Genomic DNA, 15,931 nt, shown 5'->3' with positions numbered 1-15,931 from the left:
AGAGAGGAGGACTTTGGGTTTCGATGCCCCTTGACCTCTTTTATGAATCCTACTAGGTCAAGCTATTGGATCCAGCTATTGCACTGGATGGGTAGACCTTGTTCAGAGCAAAAAAGACACAAGACTGATGAAAATTAAAAAAATGCATTGCTGGAATTGTATGATGCCATCAGCAGCAACAAGCCCAAGTAACCGGGTGGAATCTTCATAGTAGCTGATGATTTCAGTCAACTCCTCCCTCAACTCCAAAAATGTAGCAGGATCAAGGACAAAGTGTAATTTGGTAAGATACATGTTGCTACAGCTACCAAGGTTGGCAGCCAACTTATGGGGCTTTAATGTCTGGAAGCCCACTGTTGTCATGCGGAAGTTGAAGTTGGTGTTGGTGTGGTTTTATCTTAAAGGGGTTGTAAAAATAATCTTCCTCCAGAATTTCATACTTTATTAATGTCATGACGGCTGGGCATATGTCATACACTGATGAAGACCATGGGTTGCAGTTGAAATCTTATGAAAAAGTTAGTAAGGGGACCATATTTAGTGATTGTTGTTATTTTTCTGTTTGTTTTGTTGAGATCAGTTAACTTTTAGACCCAATAAGGATAGTAGTGCACAATGAAATAGATTCATTCAGAACTATTTCAGTGTTTGTAAGAGAAACTACTCAGCACAACAATGTTGTCACAGTATTGTGTACAAGTGTTTTTCATAACTAATATATTTTAGCTCAAATTAGAGTATTTCACATGAGAAATTGAGATGTTAACTCTTCTTTTTGTCATTTGTTTGTCTTGTTTTTGCTTTTCTAAGATGATGTGGCAGTAGAGTTTGGTAGGTTTCCTCTTCTTTATTCTCCCATCTTGTCTCATAACTTACTTTTTGTTCATCAAAACTTCCTATTCTCCTGCCTCATTAATACTCCTTGCTTCCTTTGCACTCACAGCTGAGGAGATCGAAGGTACTACTTCTCTGGCATCTCCCATTGAATTGCACTTTACTGACTCATAGTGTTGCGACTCAAAAAAACAGTAAAACCATTTGTGATTGGTTCCCCTTCATAATTTTTGTGTGTTATGAAAGGTTTACCTCTCACCTCTGCTCCTCATCCCTCTTGTTTTCATTGGGCCTGTCTTCTCATGTCAAAGCTAATAATCGCTCCTGAAGGAGAGCATCAGACGCCCCTGTCGATTTCTCCTCTTAAACACTGCAGGGAGTTTGTAGGTTATTGGCTCGTGTGCTGTACATAGCCTCATCTCTCACCAGATAACTCGTCATTTTCATTGGAGTAGACGTCGCTTGGAGAATCATTCCTCTACATGGACACCTCCAGTAATCTTGTGCCAAACTCATAATACTAAATTATTCATAAACTTAAGAAAAACAGTCATCCAACGAATTGGCCAAGGATGTAGTGGACTGTAAACCAAATCCAGTTTATGCAAATGTTATTTGAAGAATATGGTTTATCCTTGAGTTTTGTTGAGGTTAACTAATTGTATTATTTTTACGAGGATTTTTTTTGGTTATGTTGGTAGTCATCTGCCTCATGATGCATCAGCTGGAGGTCATTGTCTTATTTACCACTACATCATTGGCTGTCACTCATCATTGGACATAACTAATTAACTGACATGAGTAACAATCAATCTAATCAGATTTCTGTCTTTTTTATTGTACCTTTATGTGTTTTTTATGTGTATTTCTTTGGACGTTTACTTTTCCTGTATGTGCTTAGAAGGGTAGGTGTCTTTTTTCTTTAACATGATGATGTGCCTCTCTTCTGGCTTCTCCTTTCTGTCTTTTCTCATCACCAGAGGATGCTGACTATAGTAGCGGATTCCACCTAGGTGAGAGATGTTGTCTTCTTCTCCTCCTTTAGTCCTCTGCCCTCCTGACGTGGCTGTTCCATTAATGCATTAACAGTGGAGACAGTGGCCAAGATTGTATTAGATTTACATATGTCCTCTCCAATAATCCGTCCTCGACCCTTAAGCCCTTCCTTCATAGACCAGTCTTTGTAATGTGTGCCAGACAGTATTACACTGACAAATATATATCTGCTTTTCATAATCTACTTGACATATCCTTCTAACTCCCCGAGTGTTTTTGGTACAACTGATTCAACTTGGACTCCCATGTAAAAACACTAAGAGTGTAGTGGTTCTCTAGCCTACGGTGTGCTATTTCTGCGCTCTTGCTGACAGCGTCATGAGCACACTGGCACATCATGTCATGGATTTGCAGTATGTGGTAGTTATCCTGTTCTGCCTCTGCTGTGGGTCTGAAGACATCTATGAGAATGGTTCTGGATGGATTTGGGTTAAAAAGACTGCTTGTTTTCCACGCTTTGTTCTGGAGGTCCGGCCGAGCGCCGGCCTCGTTGATGTGGTCCCGGTCAGACTTAATGACAATTACCGTGGTCCGCTTTGGTTTTGCAGGCCTTTCCAGAAAGCTGCTGCTTCCAATTCTCTGTCTTGTACAGAAAATGTTCCCCATCATGTTTTTATTACCACTGTCATTTTCCCGACAAATCATAAGGTATCGTCCCTCTGGAGGACCACAGGCTGTACGAGCTGGCTCGCGTACAAATCCTCTGTCTGTCCATCTGCCTTTTTCTTTCGTTTCTGTCTCTTTATTTCCCCTTCAGTCTCTTACTTGCTCTCTTTATCCCATTCTGTCTATATTCAGATGTTGAGGTCAAGAGGTGAGCTGGCCTCGGAGCTCTCCTTGCACACTACACCATTTAGACTCCAGATTTCACAGGATATCCAGTGCACACGCGAGTTTATAAATACTGAGTTTGAGCCATGTCTGCCAAGCTCAATCAGGGTCACTTCCCAAGGCTGAACTTTGCCAAACACCAGTCCATTTTTTTCCACTCCTCTCCGTCCCCTTCAGGCTTGCCCTTGCTGTCACCCTGCCTCCTCCATGAGGTCAATGACCTCAGCCTCTCCTCTTCCTCCTCGGTACCCAAACAACATCCAGCACTCTAGCGGGTTAGCAGCATTTCTCGACTCCAGCAGCCCAGAACGAGGTTTAACTGAAATGAGAGAACCTCAGGAGGAGGAGGAGAAAAAAATTGTGAGTTATAATAACATCTTTTCTATGTGAGTACTTGCTGCATGGCTTTTCAGCCTGTTGGATGTGGTTGTATGATTTAGAGTTGGCCCGTCCCTAAAAGTTTGAAATCCTAGAACTTACAGATGCTTTTGCAATGCTACTGAGGTTGCATGGGGAAATAAAGGAGGCGGTGGGAGGGGGTAGGCAATTGTTGTCCTTAGTTTTTGGTTTGTTTTCCCTTCATGCCTCTTGCAGTGATGCAACGTCTGTAAGGTCTTTAGCCAAAAGCGATCCTCAAGCACTACCGGGGGGCGAGCAGATTCCTGTGCTCAGATGTTTCTTGAATTTAGAGCCAGCAGACGAGAGAATTAAGTCAGACTCAGGAGGAGGAAATCTACGCCCCATGAAGCCTTTAATTGGGCTTTTATAGAAAGCAGTGCTTTGAGACTGTACAGGATAGTAAAGCACAGTTTTGACACCCATTGTTTTTGTAAGTAGAAGATGCACCAGAAGAATTTTTTTTCAGGCGATCCATCAGTGAACTTAACCAGAGTCACAACAGAAACTCCATACACTTGCACTGTGAGATGGTGGAATAGTTACAGTAACACATCACTAACATAATTCCAAAGTCGCACACACTAAACATCCAGAAAGAGAGAAAGCAACCCAATGACCATAAGAGGTGTTCACAATGTACATTTCTGCAAACTATAGATACATCACATTTTTACATTATTTTGTAGTAGATACATAAATACTTAACATTTCTCAACAACACAGGGTGAAGTTATCATTACATTTAGGCACAAAAAACACTTGGTTATGGTTAGGAAAAGATCATGTTTTGGCTTTAAACACCCGTGTTTGGTAGCACAAAAGCAGAGACAGTTTGGTGAAAAACAACCAGGTTCAATGGCTCAGTTACTGCTGGGAAACACTATGATGTGCTATTAAAAACACGAGATTCAGTGGCTCAAGTACTGCTGGGAACTACTGTGATGAGCTAGTAAAATCACCCAGTTCTGGTAAAAATACAGAGGTCGGGTTAATAAAAAAAAAAAAAAACAGGTGTGGTGTAACAAATGTGGCTGGTGAAAAAACAATGGAAAACTTTTGGGATGTGTCGTTAAAAGCATCGAGTTTGGTAAAAACATCCAGGTTTTGTGCCACAAATGCCACTGGGAAAGACTTTAATTTGCCGTGAAACCACCCAGGTTCAGTAAAAAACCTGGGTGGGTGGGTGGATGGATGGATGGATGGATGGATGGATGGATGCGTGGGTGGGTCGGTGGGTGGATGGATGGATGGATTGATGGGTGGATGGATGGATGGATTGATCGGTGGATGGATGGATGGGTGGATGGGTGGATTGGTTGGTGGATGGATGGATGGATGGGTGGGTGGGTGAAGGGATGGATGGATTGATGGATGGATTGATCGGTTGATGGATGGATGGATGGATGGATGATTGGTCGGTGGATGGGTGAGTGGGTGGATTGATCAGTGGATGGATGGATGGGTGGATTGATCAGTGGATGGATGGATGGGTGGATTGGTCGGTGGATGGATGGATGGATTGGTCGGTGGATGGATGGATGGATGGGTGGGGTTGCACTGCAAGCAAGTAGCTCCAGATAAGTCAAAGCTGAAGGATCTGGTGCTGCGATATCCATCAGCCTCTCACAATCCAATTATGTCCAAGTTATGGGAAAAATGATAAAGTGTTATAAACTGAAATAAAAAATGCTCCATTTCCAAGTTGAAATGAGTTCATCAGGCTGCAGGTTCAATAGCTGAGGACATGTGGGAGCCAATGCTTTGGAATTAGTGAGTTTTTCCCCCATCTGCGCCCAAACAGAGCCCTTTGTAAGATTGAAATGATATGCATTTTTTATAAATATCCAACATTTGCATGCAATCAGAGCAGGTATATATACACTGGCTAACAGGTGTGCTTTTATGGGTTGTTTAAAGAGTCGGAGGAGAGACGTGGAATTTCCGTGACGGTGGCTTTGTTGTAGAGCATCTTCTCTGTCTGTGACTGATGAGACAAACAGGAAATCAGGCATTTAGTCTCAGTACATTTGGCACTCAGAGGCCCCTTTTGGCATGTTGATAGTGGCTTCAAGGACTCCAGTAGAAACAGAAGTATCTGTGTGTGTGTGTGTGTGCGCGCGCATGTGCATGCTTTTTTTTTTTCTGCCAACACATAAGGCATCAGGCATCGTTTTTGAGACGAGACATTCCTGAGCCCAAAGAGCTGTGGGATAAGACGGAGGGGAAAAACAAATAGCGCTCGACACAAACGGACCTCTCGCAGCCAAAGGTCTAGAGCGCTATTCCACCGTATAAGCCTGTAACACTTGGGTTGGGTACCACTTTCCAAATGCTTAGTGCGGGGGCCGTGGAAACTACTCCCAGAATGTGTTCTCCCCAGATAACACTCTAATGAGTTCACCACCGTGGACTGCTACACGTACGGATTTCAAATGTCACACTGACAAACTTTGCCTTTTGCTTTCATGTATTTATAAGTAGAATAAAGAAGTTCACCAGCTCAGCTGAAATTTAACTGAAACTTCCTAAAGTCTAGAGGATCAGGATCAGGTTGGATCAGGTATGGTATATGTATACAGTATTGTGAGCACATCCCGAAGTAGTTAGACGTTTGATACAATCACGTAAGGTCAGCCATGGAGCCCACTTTACTACTGTACCGTAATCATTTTCACAGATGCCTGTTAACAGTTGTGTGCCGGGAGCATTTGAAGGACACACGCCTGTCTGTCTGGATAGGCCTCCTTTCTTCTTTTCACTTGCTGTCCATTCTCCTCTCCTCTCCTGATTCTTCTCCCTATTCCTCTCTTTTTCCCCCTTTGATTGTTCTCTTTTCCTCCCTTAACCCTTTGAAGCCCGGATTAACGAAAAAAAAGGCAGTGAGCAACTTGAGAAATGTCCTGCAAATTGCAAGATTTTGTAGATTTAGAAAATGATTTTTTAAAAACTATATTTGTAATTATGATAATAGCATATTTATAATTATGATTCAGAATAATAATTATTTTTTAAGCATTTTTTCAGGTCATTTCCTTGTTTTAGTTTTTTTTGTTGTTTTCTTTTGGGAAAAATTTTCAAGTATTTTTTGTAACTTTTTACTAATTTCTTGCTAATTTTGGGTCACTTGGGTCACTCTTCTCCCCATATTATTTTTTTTTTTAAAGAAATCAAGCCAATTTGCTCAGGTTTTAAAGGGTTAATTCCTTTTCTCTCTGTTCTTGATTCCTCCATAATTCCTCTCCTTTTCTGATTTCCTCTTCTGATTCCTTTCATCCCCCTTTTTTTATTCCTCTGCTGAATCCTTTCCTCTCCACTTTTGATTCTTCTGCATTCTTCACTTTCTTCTCTTAAGTCTTTTCCTTTCCTGATTCCTCTAATGATTCCTCTTCTCTCCTCTCCTAATTTCTTTCCCGATTATTTTCCTTTTCTCTTTTGATTCCTCTCCCCAACCATTTCCTTTCACCTCTTTTTTTCTGTTTCTGATTTCTCTCCTTTCCTGTCTTAATTTCTCTCCTTTTCTGATTCCTGTCCCAAATGCTTTCTTTACCATTATGATTCCTCACCTGATCCATTTCCTTTCCCCTCTTAATACCTCTTCTCTCATTAATCCTGTCCTTTTCCTTTTTAATTCCTCTTTCTTGATTCCTCTCCAGGTTCCTTTTCTTTTCCTTTATAATCAGTCCTTTTTACTTTCTTATTTCAGCCTGTTCTAATTCCAAACTCATAAAAGACCGCTGCTTTGTCATTGCTTTTGGTGTAATAGTGCAACGCCAAAAGGCTCTTTTACCATGATACACGGCTGCATGGCTGCAGGTGAGAACATGTCCGGTCAGAACCGTTTGCAGTGTTATTATGCACCGATGGATGGCCGGATGGCACCTACCATGTCCACCTAATACACACACAGGCCGCAACACTTTAAAACATGGCTGGATGGAAACTGTTGCATGTGCATGAAATGCAGCAGAACAACATCAGGTTGAAACGCTGTCGGTAACAACATAATATAAGAAGCCTGAGGGCGCCTGGAGGGCAGGTGGGAGGGTAGATGGGTTGGGCAAACCAGGACTTTGATGCAGGAGTGAGATATTCACTTCCCGTCTGAATGTAATGATTTTTTCTACTCCTTCCCCAAATCCTAAATATCTGTGCCAACATGTGCGTGTGTTGATGTCCCAGTGTCGGTTGCCATGTGCTTTTGTTGCCGAAACCTAATTACATGCAGCATCATCCCACCATGAGCATTAGTTGACGTTATGGTAGCTGCATAAGAGGAAGAGCAGATGCACAGGGATACCTTAAATGTAACATGTAGACGCAGAGGTCGACTGACAAAGCTGCAATATGTGATGACCTGGGATGAGAACATGTTGACTTTATCCTTTCCTCTCCTCAAGACCACTGATTCCTCTCCAGATTCCTCTTCTGAATCTTTGAGTCTTTCCTGACTTTTTACTCTTTTCTTTTCCTTCCGGTTAGTCTCCTTTCTTTTCTTCTCTTTTTATCTCCTTGAGACCTTTTTGAAACCTTTGGAGGTGTTTTACAGTGCTGCATGTTGGCCCACAGTGACATGGCTCACTGTCTTTATAATAATGTCAGATCTACAGAAATCTGGACATACTTTGCCTTGACAGTCTAGCACGCTTCCTTGCATTATGCAAGCAAAGCAAATTGGTGATAAATGAAGCAGAGCAGTCCTTGCGTCTACCCTGGGCTTTTGTATTTTTGTCATTATGAGCAGCCGCGCTCCTCTTCCTTTTATTCACTGCTGGGGTAATAATGGCTGACAGTGTGGAAAGCGTCCTCCACCTCCCGAGCCGCCTTCCACGAGGCTTCCTCATACCTTCCAACCAAGCCAGTAATGGGCACGCATAGTGAGGCCGAGAGAGCCGGTAATGCTTCCCACATTTGGTGCCCACGAACGAGACTAAGTGTTACAGCGTTAAACCGCAGCGTGCGGCACCGAGCCACGAGCATAATACTCACTTAATCCCCAGCTGCCATGCGTGGTTAATTCCATAGATGTCGTCTACATTAGTCCAGAGGAGAGAAGGCCCCCGGCAGGGAGAGCCGGGATGGCACTGGAGCTGTCAGCGCGGTCTCCTGTAGTTAGTCCACGGCCCTGAGATGGCGGACCTCACGGCACCGAGGCCTCACAACAGGTGGTTTCACTATGAGCCTTTTCCTCTTCGCTCCACCGCACATTTTCTCTCTCCCTTCTCTGCACAAAATGAAGTTTGATTTGAGGGAAAACGTCATTTTTTATTCTTCCCTGTGTTGTCATCTCACTGATCGCCTACGCGTGATGTCTGGAGGACCTAATGCTTGTATTGTTCTCAGGCTTCTCCTCTTTCAGACGCCCGTTGGCAGATGCAAGACTTGAGTCTTTTTTGGTCATCTGTTATATTTTTTTTTTACGAACATTTGTCTCACTGTACTTTTTTCTCTCTGCAGTTGTAGACGTTTCTCTTACAGGTGCTGCTGTGTAGCGATGCACAGGATGTTCGTGTCCAAGTGGGCAGTTTGTATTCACAGTTTGCAGAGGCCTCCGGGCGCTTTCTTTAGGCACATGCTGAATTTCCTACGTGGCTGTTAGATATTATCACTCTGGAAAATGGGCTTGCAGGACTGCTGGCAACTTCCAAGCAATTGTGTGTGTATGCCTATGTGTGTGTGTGCATAGTCACAGCTTGTGTTTACACTATGTTAAATATGCTCATCTTTTTTTCCTTCATGTTTCTGTTGTACTGAAAGGACTTTGAATCAAAGTGTCTGTGTGTGTGAGAGAGAGAAAGAGAGACAGTGTGTGTCTGTGAGTGCACGCAATTGCAGTTCTGGCGATTGCCCAGTCACAGCCTGGTGCGCACCATTAGGAGGTGCATGTGTGTGTGTGGGACTAAGGGAAACTTTAGCTCCCTACCCCAACACACACAACTCGTTTTGCAGAAAAACACACCAGGACACTGCCACTACTCAGCTCTCATTCCAGGGAAATTCAAAACAGATCTGTTGTCAACAAATTTGATTTGACCTGTCAAAGCATTTAAAGAGGTATTGGATCTCAGTGCCACACATAGCTGCATTCCTTTTCTGCGAGTAAGCCTTATGTTTGGATCATCCTGTGACAAACATGCTGGTGTTCCAACAAACTCAAGGCTTTTCATGACAAACAGGCAGGCTGCGTTTCAACAGGACCTGAATCGTTCCTTAATTCTGGATCAAATGAGTTTCCATCCCCTCTGTCTAATTCAGTCTCTGCAGTGCCGAAAATGAGGTGGTTGTTGGGAGATGTCGGTGAGGGGTGGGGTGCTGCCATAGACAATTTTTTTTCCCATTTTTAAGCCTCAAGTTTGGCATTTTGATCATTGCCATCTTGGATTTTTGGAGCCATCAAACGACAGCCTATTGTTAAGCGTCTCTGCCCTCTGGCACAGGCAGACAGCAAACTTTTTTTTTTCTTCTTCTTCTTTCTTTTAAATGCTCATGTGCCCATAAGTATCATTCTGAGGTTTTTGCGAGTCTGTGAACACAGAGCTCTTCATGAGTTCTTTTTCTTCCTCGGCGGCAGTTTGTCACTTGCAGGGTGGATAATTGATCCATCAGTCTGTTCAAAGTTGACCAGATCAGATCGATGGATGAGAGGAGCAGCTGCTGTAAGTGAATGCAAACTTTTAGACCCAGCAGAATGAGTGGTTAAATTTCACTTTCAATGCGTCTGACATTCTGCTGCTCCATCTGTGCCCAGAGTATGCCCTGTGCTCCGTGAGTGTGATGCAGTCAGTAACTGAACGGGATCAGTATTCCAATAGCGCTTCTGATGAACGGTTCAGCCCCCAAAAAAGAGCTCTGTTTCTGGTGACGTATGTTTTCATCATGGCAGGCCAACACAAATAAATGTGTGGGGAAACCCTGCACAGATTAAACACATTTCCCCACTAATATACCACAGGTTAAGTTATTAGCACAAGCCTATGGCATTTTACATTGTTTTCTTGTACTCATATGAAGCCAGGAACAATGGCAACACTAAACGTCAATTTGATGCAAAAGTATAGATCCCACTTCAATATTGGCATGAATTTAAGCCTTCAGAATGTAAACTCATCACCTTAGAATTGTAAGGATCTAACTGCAGTTTTTGTCATTGAGTTTTTATATATTCTTGTTCGACTTTTTACTGTTATTTAAGGTCATTTCAAGTTAAATTAATTTTGGGGCTTTTTATGAAGCAACAAAAAGGTTCATGTCATTTTTGTTTCTTGGAATGCTAAAGTTTGAAGCTTAATACTTCAAAACTGCTCAGAACGCAGATAGAACCTCAGAATTCTAAAGTGGCGAACTGGTGAATTATATAAAAATTCACAATTAGTACAGATGTGGTAACTGGAGAAATTAGCTATAGAGACCAAAGCTTATTTATCGTACCAGGTTGTAAACATGTTTATTTATGCTGTAAAGTATGGCATTTTAAAATGGACATCTATGGGAATTGACTCCCTTCTGCAGCCAGCCTCAAGTGGCTTTTCATGGAACAGCCTTTTTTGGCACTTTTCACCTTGGCTTCATTTTACAGCCCTGAACGGTGCCGCTTGGGTGCTGCTTGCTGCTGCACAGCGCCTTAATTTATTTACCCTAAGGCAGCGCTCGAGGGGAGGGCAAGAGAATTCTCCTCATTATTTGGATGGAGCTGTCTAGAAAGGTTTAAGTGATCTTTAGGGGCACTAGATTACTGCGGGCCCTCCTCAGCTGAGGAGCGGCGATTTATAACTGTTGAGTGTCGTAATGAAACCCTGTGCACCTGCCCACCCTGCGGAAAGTAGAGGAGATTGCCACTGAGCCAGTGAGATGGCAGCTTGTCAAACTCTACGACAGAGAGAATTAATGACTATCATAGTATTACTTAAAGCCTAATTAACCAGTAGTGTTTACACTGCGATAAATGGCTGACCAGAGTGGGTTTTTGGAGGTTTGAACTTCCAGAAAATTGACTTCTCGCTTTCAATAGGATATCATTAACATTATACTTTTTAATGTTTATTGTAATGATGTCAACCCTGGTGGATATTGGTTACAGTTTGATGTCTTTACAGGAGAAATGCAGATGAGCGGTGTGTGTTTTCCACTGTGTGGCAGAGGCTAATACTCCCTGGGTGGGGGTAGAGGAGGGGGGCAGAGGGTGCTGAATGAGTAGATTAACCACAGGAGAAATGGCACAGACAACGTAAGCCACAAGTTGCCCACAGTGGAACAAAGTCTGCCCTAAATGTTCAATGTAACACTATATTCAGCACTCCGGCGCGTGTGTACACTCATACGTATACACAAGCTCATGCAAAAACATAATTATTCTGCTCCAATGACTTACAGTGTGTTTCATTTGTAACTCAGCATAGGTCCGTCGCTCCATCCCTTATTAAGGGACTGTTTGGAAAAGAACAAGCTGAGAAGAATGCAGACTCTCTCTCCCTCTCTCTCTTCTCTGCATGTCTGCACAGCCCCACAGTGGTTTGAAAATGTTGTGGAAAGTATTAAGGGGGCGGATATCAGGAGCTGTTTCAAACTCCTGATTCTTCTCCCAGTCCATAATTTTCATGGCTGCCCTAATCTTGCATCATATTTTTGACTTGATTAATTACTGATTAAAAGCTGAAATAATGAAAGAGAAGGCTGAAAACAACCCGTGCCCGTACGCAGAAATAGGATATTAGACGTCTGGGGAGATTTAGCTCTTTTTAAGTTCCACCAACATCTGTCATAAATATGAAACCGTAGTCCTCAAATTAGGGGTAAATGTCTCCTTTTGATTCTGTCGTAGATTATCAGATCAAGGCGTGCGCGCTCTTGGATCGGTACGTTAAGAAGCCTTTGTGATGGCAGTCCAAGGACACGGTGCACACCGTAAACCAATCAGAGATGACGGCTATTGTAAAGTGACCCACGCACACAGGGCAACCTTCCCTCTGCAGCCAGGAGTACCAAATGATACACACACACACATAGACACACACGTAACTCATCACTGTCTAAAACTGCAATGTGAATGAAATGCAAATCACAGCCTGACAGTTATGTGAACAGCCATCCACCAATTAGCAGTAAATTCACATTCTGTTGCAGTCAACATGAAAGGATTTAAAAATAATGGACGTAGCCAGAATGATGTCACCCACTGGTTTGTGGACTCCTGTTTCAAAGACTAGAGTTTGGCATTTTTGCGGTCCCCATCTTGGATTTTTGGAGCGAGAAGTGACTTGAGATGACCATATTTTGACAAGAAGGTGGAGCTGTGGATTTGTAAGTAGATGGTGAATCCAGCTGATAGACCTTTGGGTTGTTTATATGGCAACAGTTCTTGCATGAAACTGCACACACTGAACAGAAATGTAGCTTGAGAGGCTACAAGATTCAAGATGAGTCACTCCTTCTTTGAATAAAAAGGCAATATAGTTTATAAGAAAACATCCAGTAATGTTATATATATATAGCTTTCCACAAATTTAAAAGCCTTATTACCTCACCTCGTCTTCAAGATGTATGCAGAAAAGAAGAAAATTAAAATCCACTACATGTCACCGGGGGAAAATATGAATAAAGTGTTTGAGTGCGATATCCAGGGAAACTGTTTGGCCGAGTTTTACGCTGTTCTTCTTTCACCTACAGCAAAGATAGCTGTCATAAAACTGAGCTGCACAATGCAATATGAGGTATTGGACATCGAGCTGTGGAGGTGTTTGCCAAGACCCTGAAACGACCATAAATCCAATTGCACAGCTGCGGGCCTGTGTGTACATATAGTTGTGTCTGAATTTAGAAATCCTCATAGACACACACTGACACAAACATTTTTTAGAGCGGGGTATATTTCAGATTAATGTGTCTCTTTCTGTCTCTTTTCTCTTCCCCTCTCTTTTCATCCTGACCTCCAGCTGGGTTCAGGAGGAGCTTCCGTCTGAGCCGGAGGGACAAGAAGACCAACAAGTCCATGTACGAGTGTAAGAAGAGCGAAATGTACGATATGGCTGACGTGCCCACGTACGAGGAGGTCACTCCGTACCGCAGGCAGAGCGGAGCCAAACACAGGCTGGTGGTCCTAGTAGGTGAGTATAGACACTATAAAAAAAAATACCACTCTTGTCAAATTGTTCAGGTTTCCCACGGTGATGCAATTCCTGGAAAAGTTATGAAATTAGAAAAACAAACCTGTTTTCCAGGCATGGATATGGTGTGGAAGTAACTTAGTGTTTTGGAAAAGTTTGGGTTTCCTTGATCATGGAATACCTGGAAAAGTCATAGAATTTCACTATCACATTTTCCAAGCCTGGAGAAGTCATGGAACTAGTAAAAATCATTGAAAGCTTTTGAAAAATCATAATAATAATAAAAAAAAATTCATTGCATTAATGTAACATAAAAGTGAATTAATTTCATGTGGCTTTGACAATGTTTTGGTTATGTTAGGTTTTTGTTTATGTGTTCATCACAAAAATATCTTAATTTTATACCTACGTTCTGTCTCTACCATCATGTACACCCATCAAGCATGTCAAATATTTTTTTAAGCGCTTTTGGCTCAGGGGAGGGTAATACAACTCTAAATAGCTGTATTTTGTACTAATTTTACTGCCAGTTTTGAAAGAAAACATGTCAGCAGGTTTGAAAGGCATTTCCTTTCTTATTTTTTAATTAATTTATAGAAAACTTAAATATTTTGGCAGATTATTTGGCAATATTTTATAGAAAACTTTAAAAATTATTGAGATTTTTTTATTATATTATATTATTATATTAAATATTATAATATATTACATATATTATATTATATACTCCCATTATGTATTTTTTATGTTTTAAAAAACAGGTTTTGAGGCATGTTATGGTGATTTGTTTTTCCCTTCCTTTTGAATTTTTGGCAATTTTTGTTCTTTACATTTTTTGAGGATTTTTATAGAAAACATAAATATTTTGGGCAATTTCTTTTCCTTCAATTTTTAATGGGCATGTTTTCTTTATAAATCACTAAAATTTATCACAGCCAAAAAACTGTAAAAACCGAAATTAGTGTTGGATTTTTAAATTTGCGACAGTCCTTGAGCCAGTCATGCGGGATGCTGAAATTAGGTCTGAAAGGATTTTGAATCTTATACGCTTGAAAAACACCAGGCAAGTGAGGCAAGAGTTTTTTTTAAATTATTTTGGGTCCTTGAAAAGTCAAGGTAAAGTTTTGAAATTCTGTCCATGACTGTGTGTAGAAACCTTGTCTGATGTCACAGCTTACCTCACACTTTGTTTTTTGGGGGGGCTGTTTTGCTGTTAAACTTGGCACTGTGGATTTTAATATAAAGCCTCACCTCCCAGCATGGTGACACATATAGATCACAGAAACAAGTGTGACTCAGAGTTTTGCAGCTCCAGAAGCCCCAGGTGGCCCGGCCTTGCCCTTCCACGACCCCTAACCCAGAAACTAACTTCCCAACGCAACCCGCCGTCATCCCGGGCCTCCTTAATTTAGACTTTTAGCACTTGGAGGAATCGACGCAGCAGACCTCATATTAATCAGTCACATTTAGTGCTTTCATTTACGGCACCTCACTCTCAATGTCCTTTCAATTTTTCGAGCCGACGGAATTGTTAACACTTGCCTGGAGGAGCGGGTGTTACAAAGCCCTCCAAAGAGCTTTATAACGTGCCAAGGTCTTGAAATGAATTTAGCGGTTTCTCATTCTGTATTTGTGGTTGGAAGACGAGTGTTGCCAGTGAATGGTGGAACGATATGCGAAGCCAGGTGCAACAGTAAAGACTTAAATCTTTCCCGGGACCGACTGTACCATGGGTGAGCCTTTCCACATTTTTCCTTTTTTAGGTTTCGTGACAAAAAATGACAAAAATGTCCCAGACACCGATGGAAGAAAACATTCCCTAAATTTTCAGTGATTCCTTCCAATCTATTTCCATTCATCAAGGACTGAGAAAGTCTTCATCTTTTTGTTATACGGATCTTGACAGCAGGTTTTAAACATTTGTAAGGTTAATCCAGGAGTTTACACCACTAGCTGCAAGGTCCCAATTTTTCTCTCCCTCTCACGCATGCTCTGTGCTGAGGTTTTGGTCCTAGCCTGATTGACCAGGCCTTGGTTCACTTAAATACGCCACACAGAGCATGGACTTCATCAGGCGTATTGCTAATTAGCGAGCCCATTTTCCTGCCAGCACGCCACAGTGTTACACAGAGGATGCTGAACCTCTCCCACCTGTCACGCTAATGTAAATATTTTCAATTAACGTCCGTAATTTGGAGGACAACCTATGGACAATTTCACACGTAACGAAGCGGAGGGCCAAGGAAAGATCTGCTTTATGTTCCTCTGCCTCCCTCTCTCCTTCTTCCTCTCCCCGGAGCCTCCTGACTTTTCTTATTCGAAATCTTTTCCCTCCAACACTTTTCTTGGTAACTGCTCTTTCCTTTTTCTGTTTAGGGTGAGATGGGGTTTAAGGTCACGTGTTTTCAACACTCTATTATCCATTATTGTATGTGAAAAAGTAATTCATTTAGGTTGTAGCCTAATGTTTAACGGGAGGGGTTAAGCAAACGGTCAATTGAATAATTCAGAGAAGAGGTGAAGTCTGCGTTAGACGGGACACAGCCCTCTCTGCATGACATGACCTCAGCAGCACTTTTTCCGCTCTGCTCAGGCACAGCCCTCCGATTATTTTGATATCAAACATCTCCATCTCGCAAAACTTTCCAGGAATGCCCAAAGGCGTTTCTTCATTAATGTGGACGCACGAGTCCACGGTACCCACTAATGAATGA

The 15,931-nt window shown here is 42.0% G+C and overlaps 1 protein-coding gene across 2 annotated transcripts in view; it reads left to right on the top strand.

The window, feature by feature from the left end:
* The window catches only part of mpp7a (membrane palmitoylated protein 7a), a 171,563-nt gene that overhangs the window by 128,683 nt on the left and 26,949 nt on the right, over positions 1-15,931 (top strand). For both annotated transcript variants that reach the window (XM_042510456.1, XM_042510457.1), the window contains exon 12: positions 13,047-13,217. In XM_042510456.1, coding sequence (XP_042366390.1) covers positions 13,047-13,217 — 171 coding nt within the window. The remainder of the gene's footprint in view (positions 1-13,046; positions 13,218-15,931) is intronic.

Source organism: Plectropomus leopardus, chromosome 21, assembly GCF_008729295.1.
Source record: "Plectropomus leopardus isolate mb chromosome 21, YSFRI_Pleo_2.0, whole genome shotgun sequence".
Classification (NCBI taxonomy): Eukaryota; Metazoa; Chordata; class Actinopteri; order Perciformes; family Serranidae; genus Plectropomus; species Plectropomus leopardus.
This window is presented reverse-complemented; position numbering and strand designations above follow the sequence as displayed.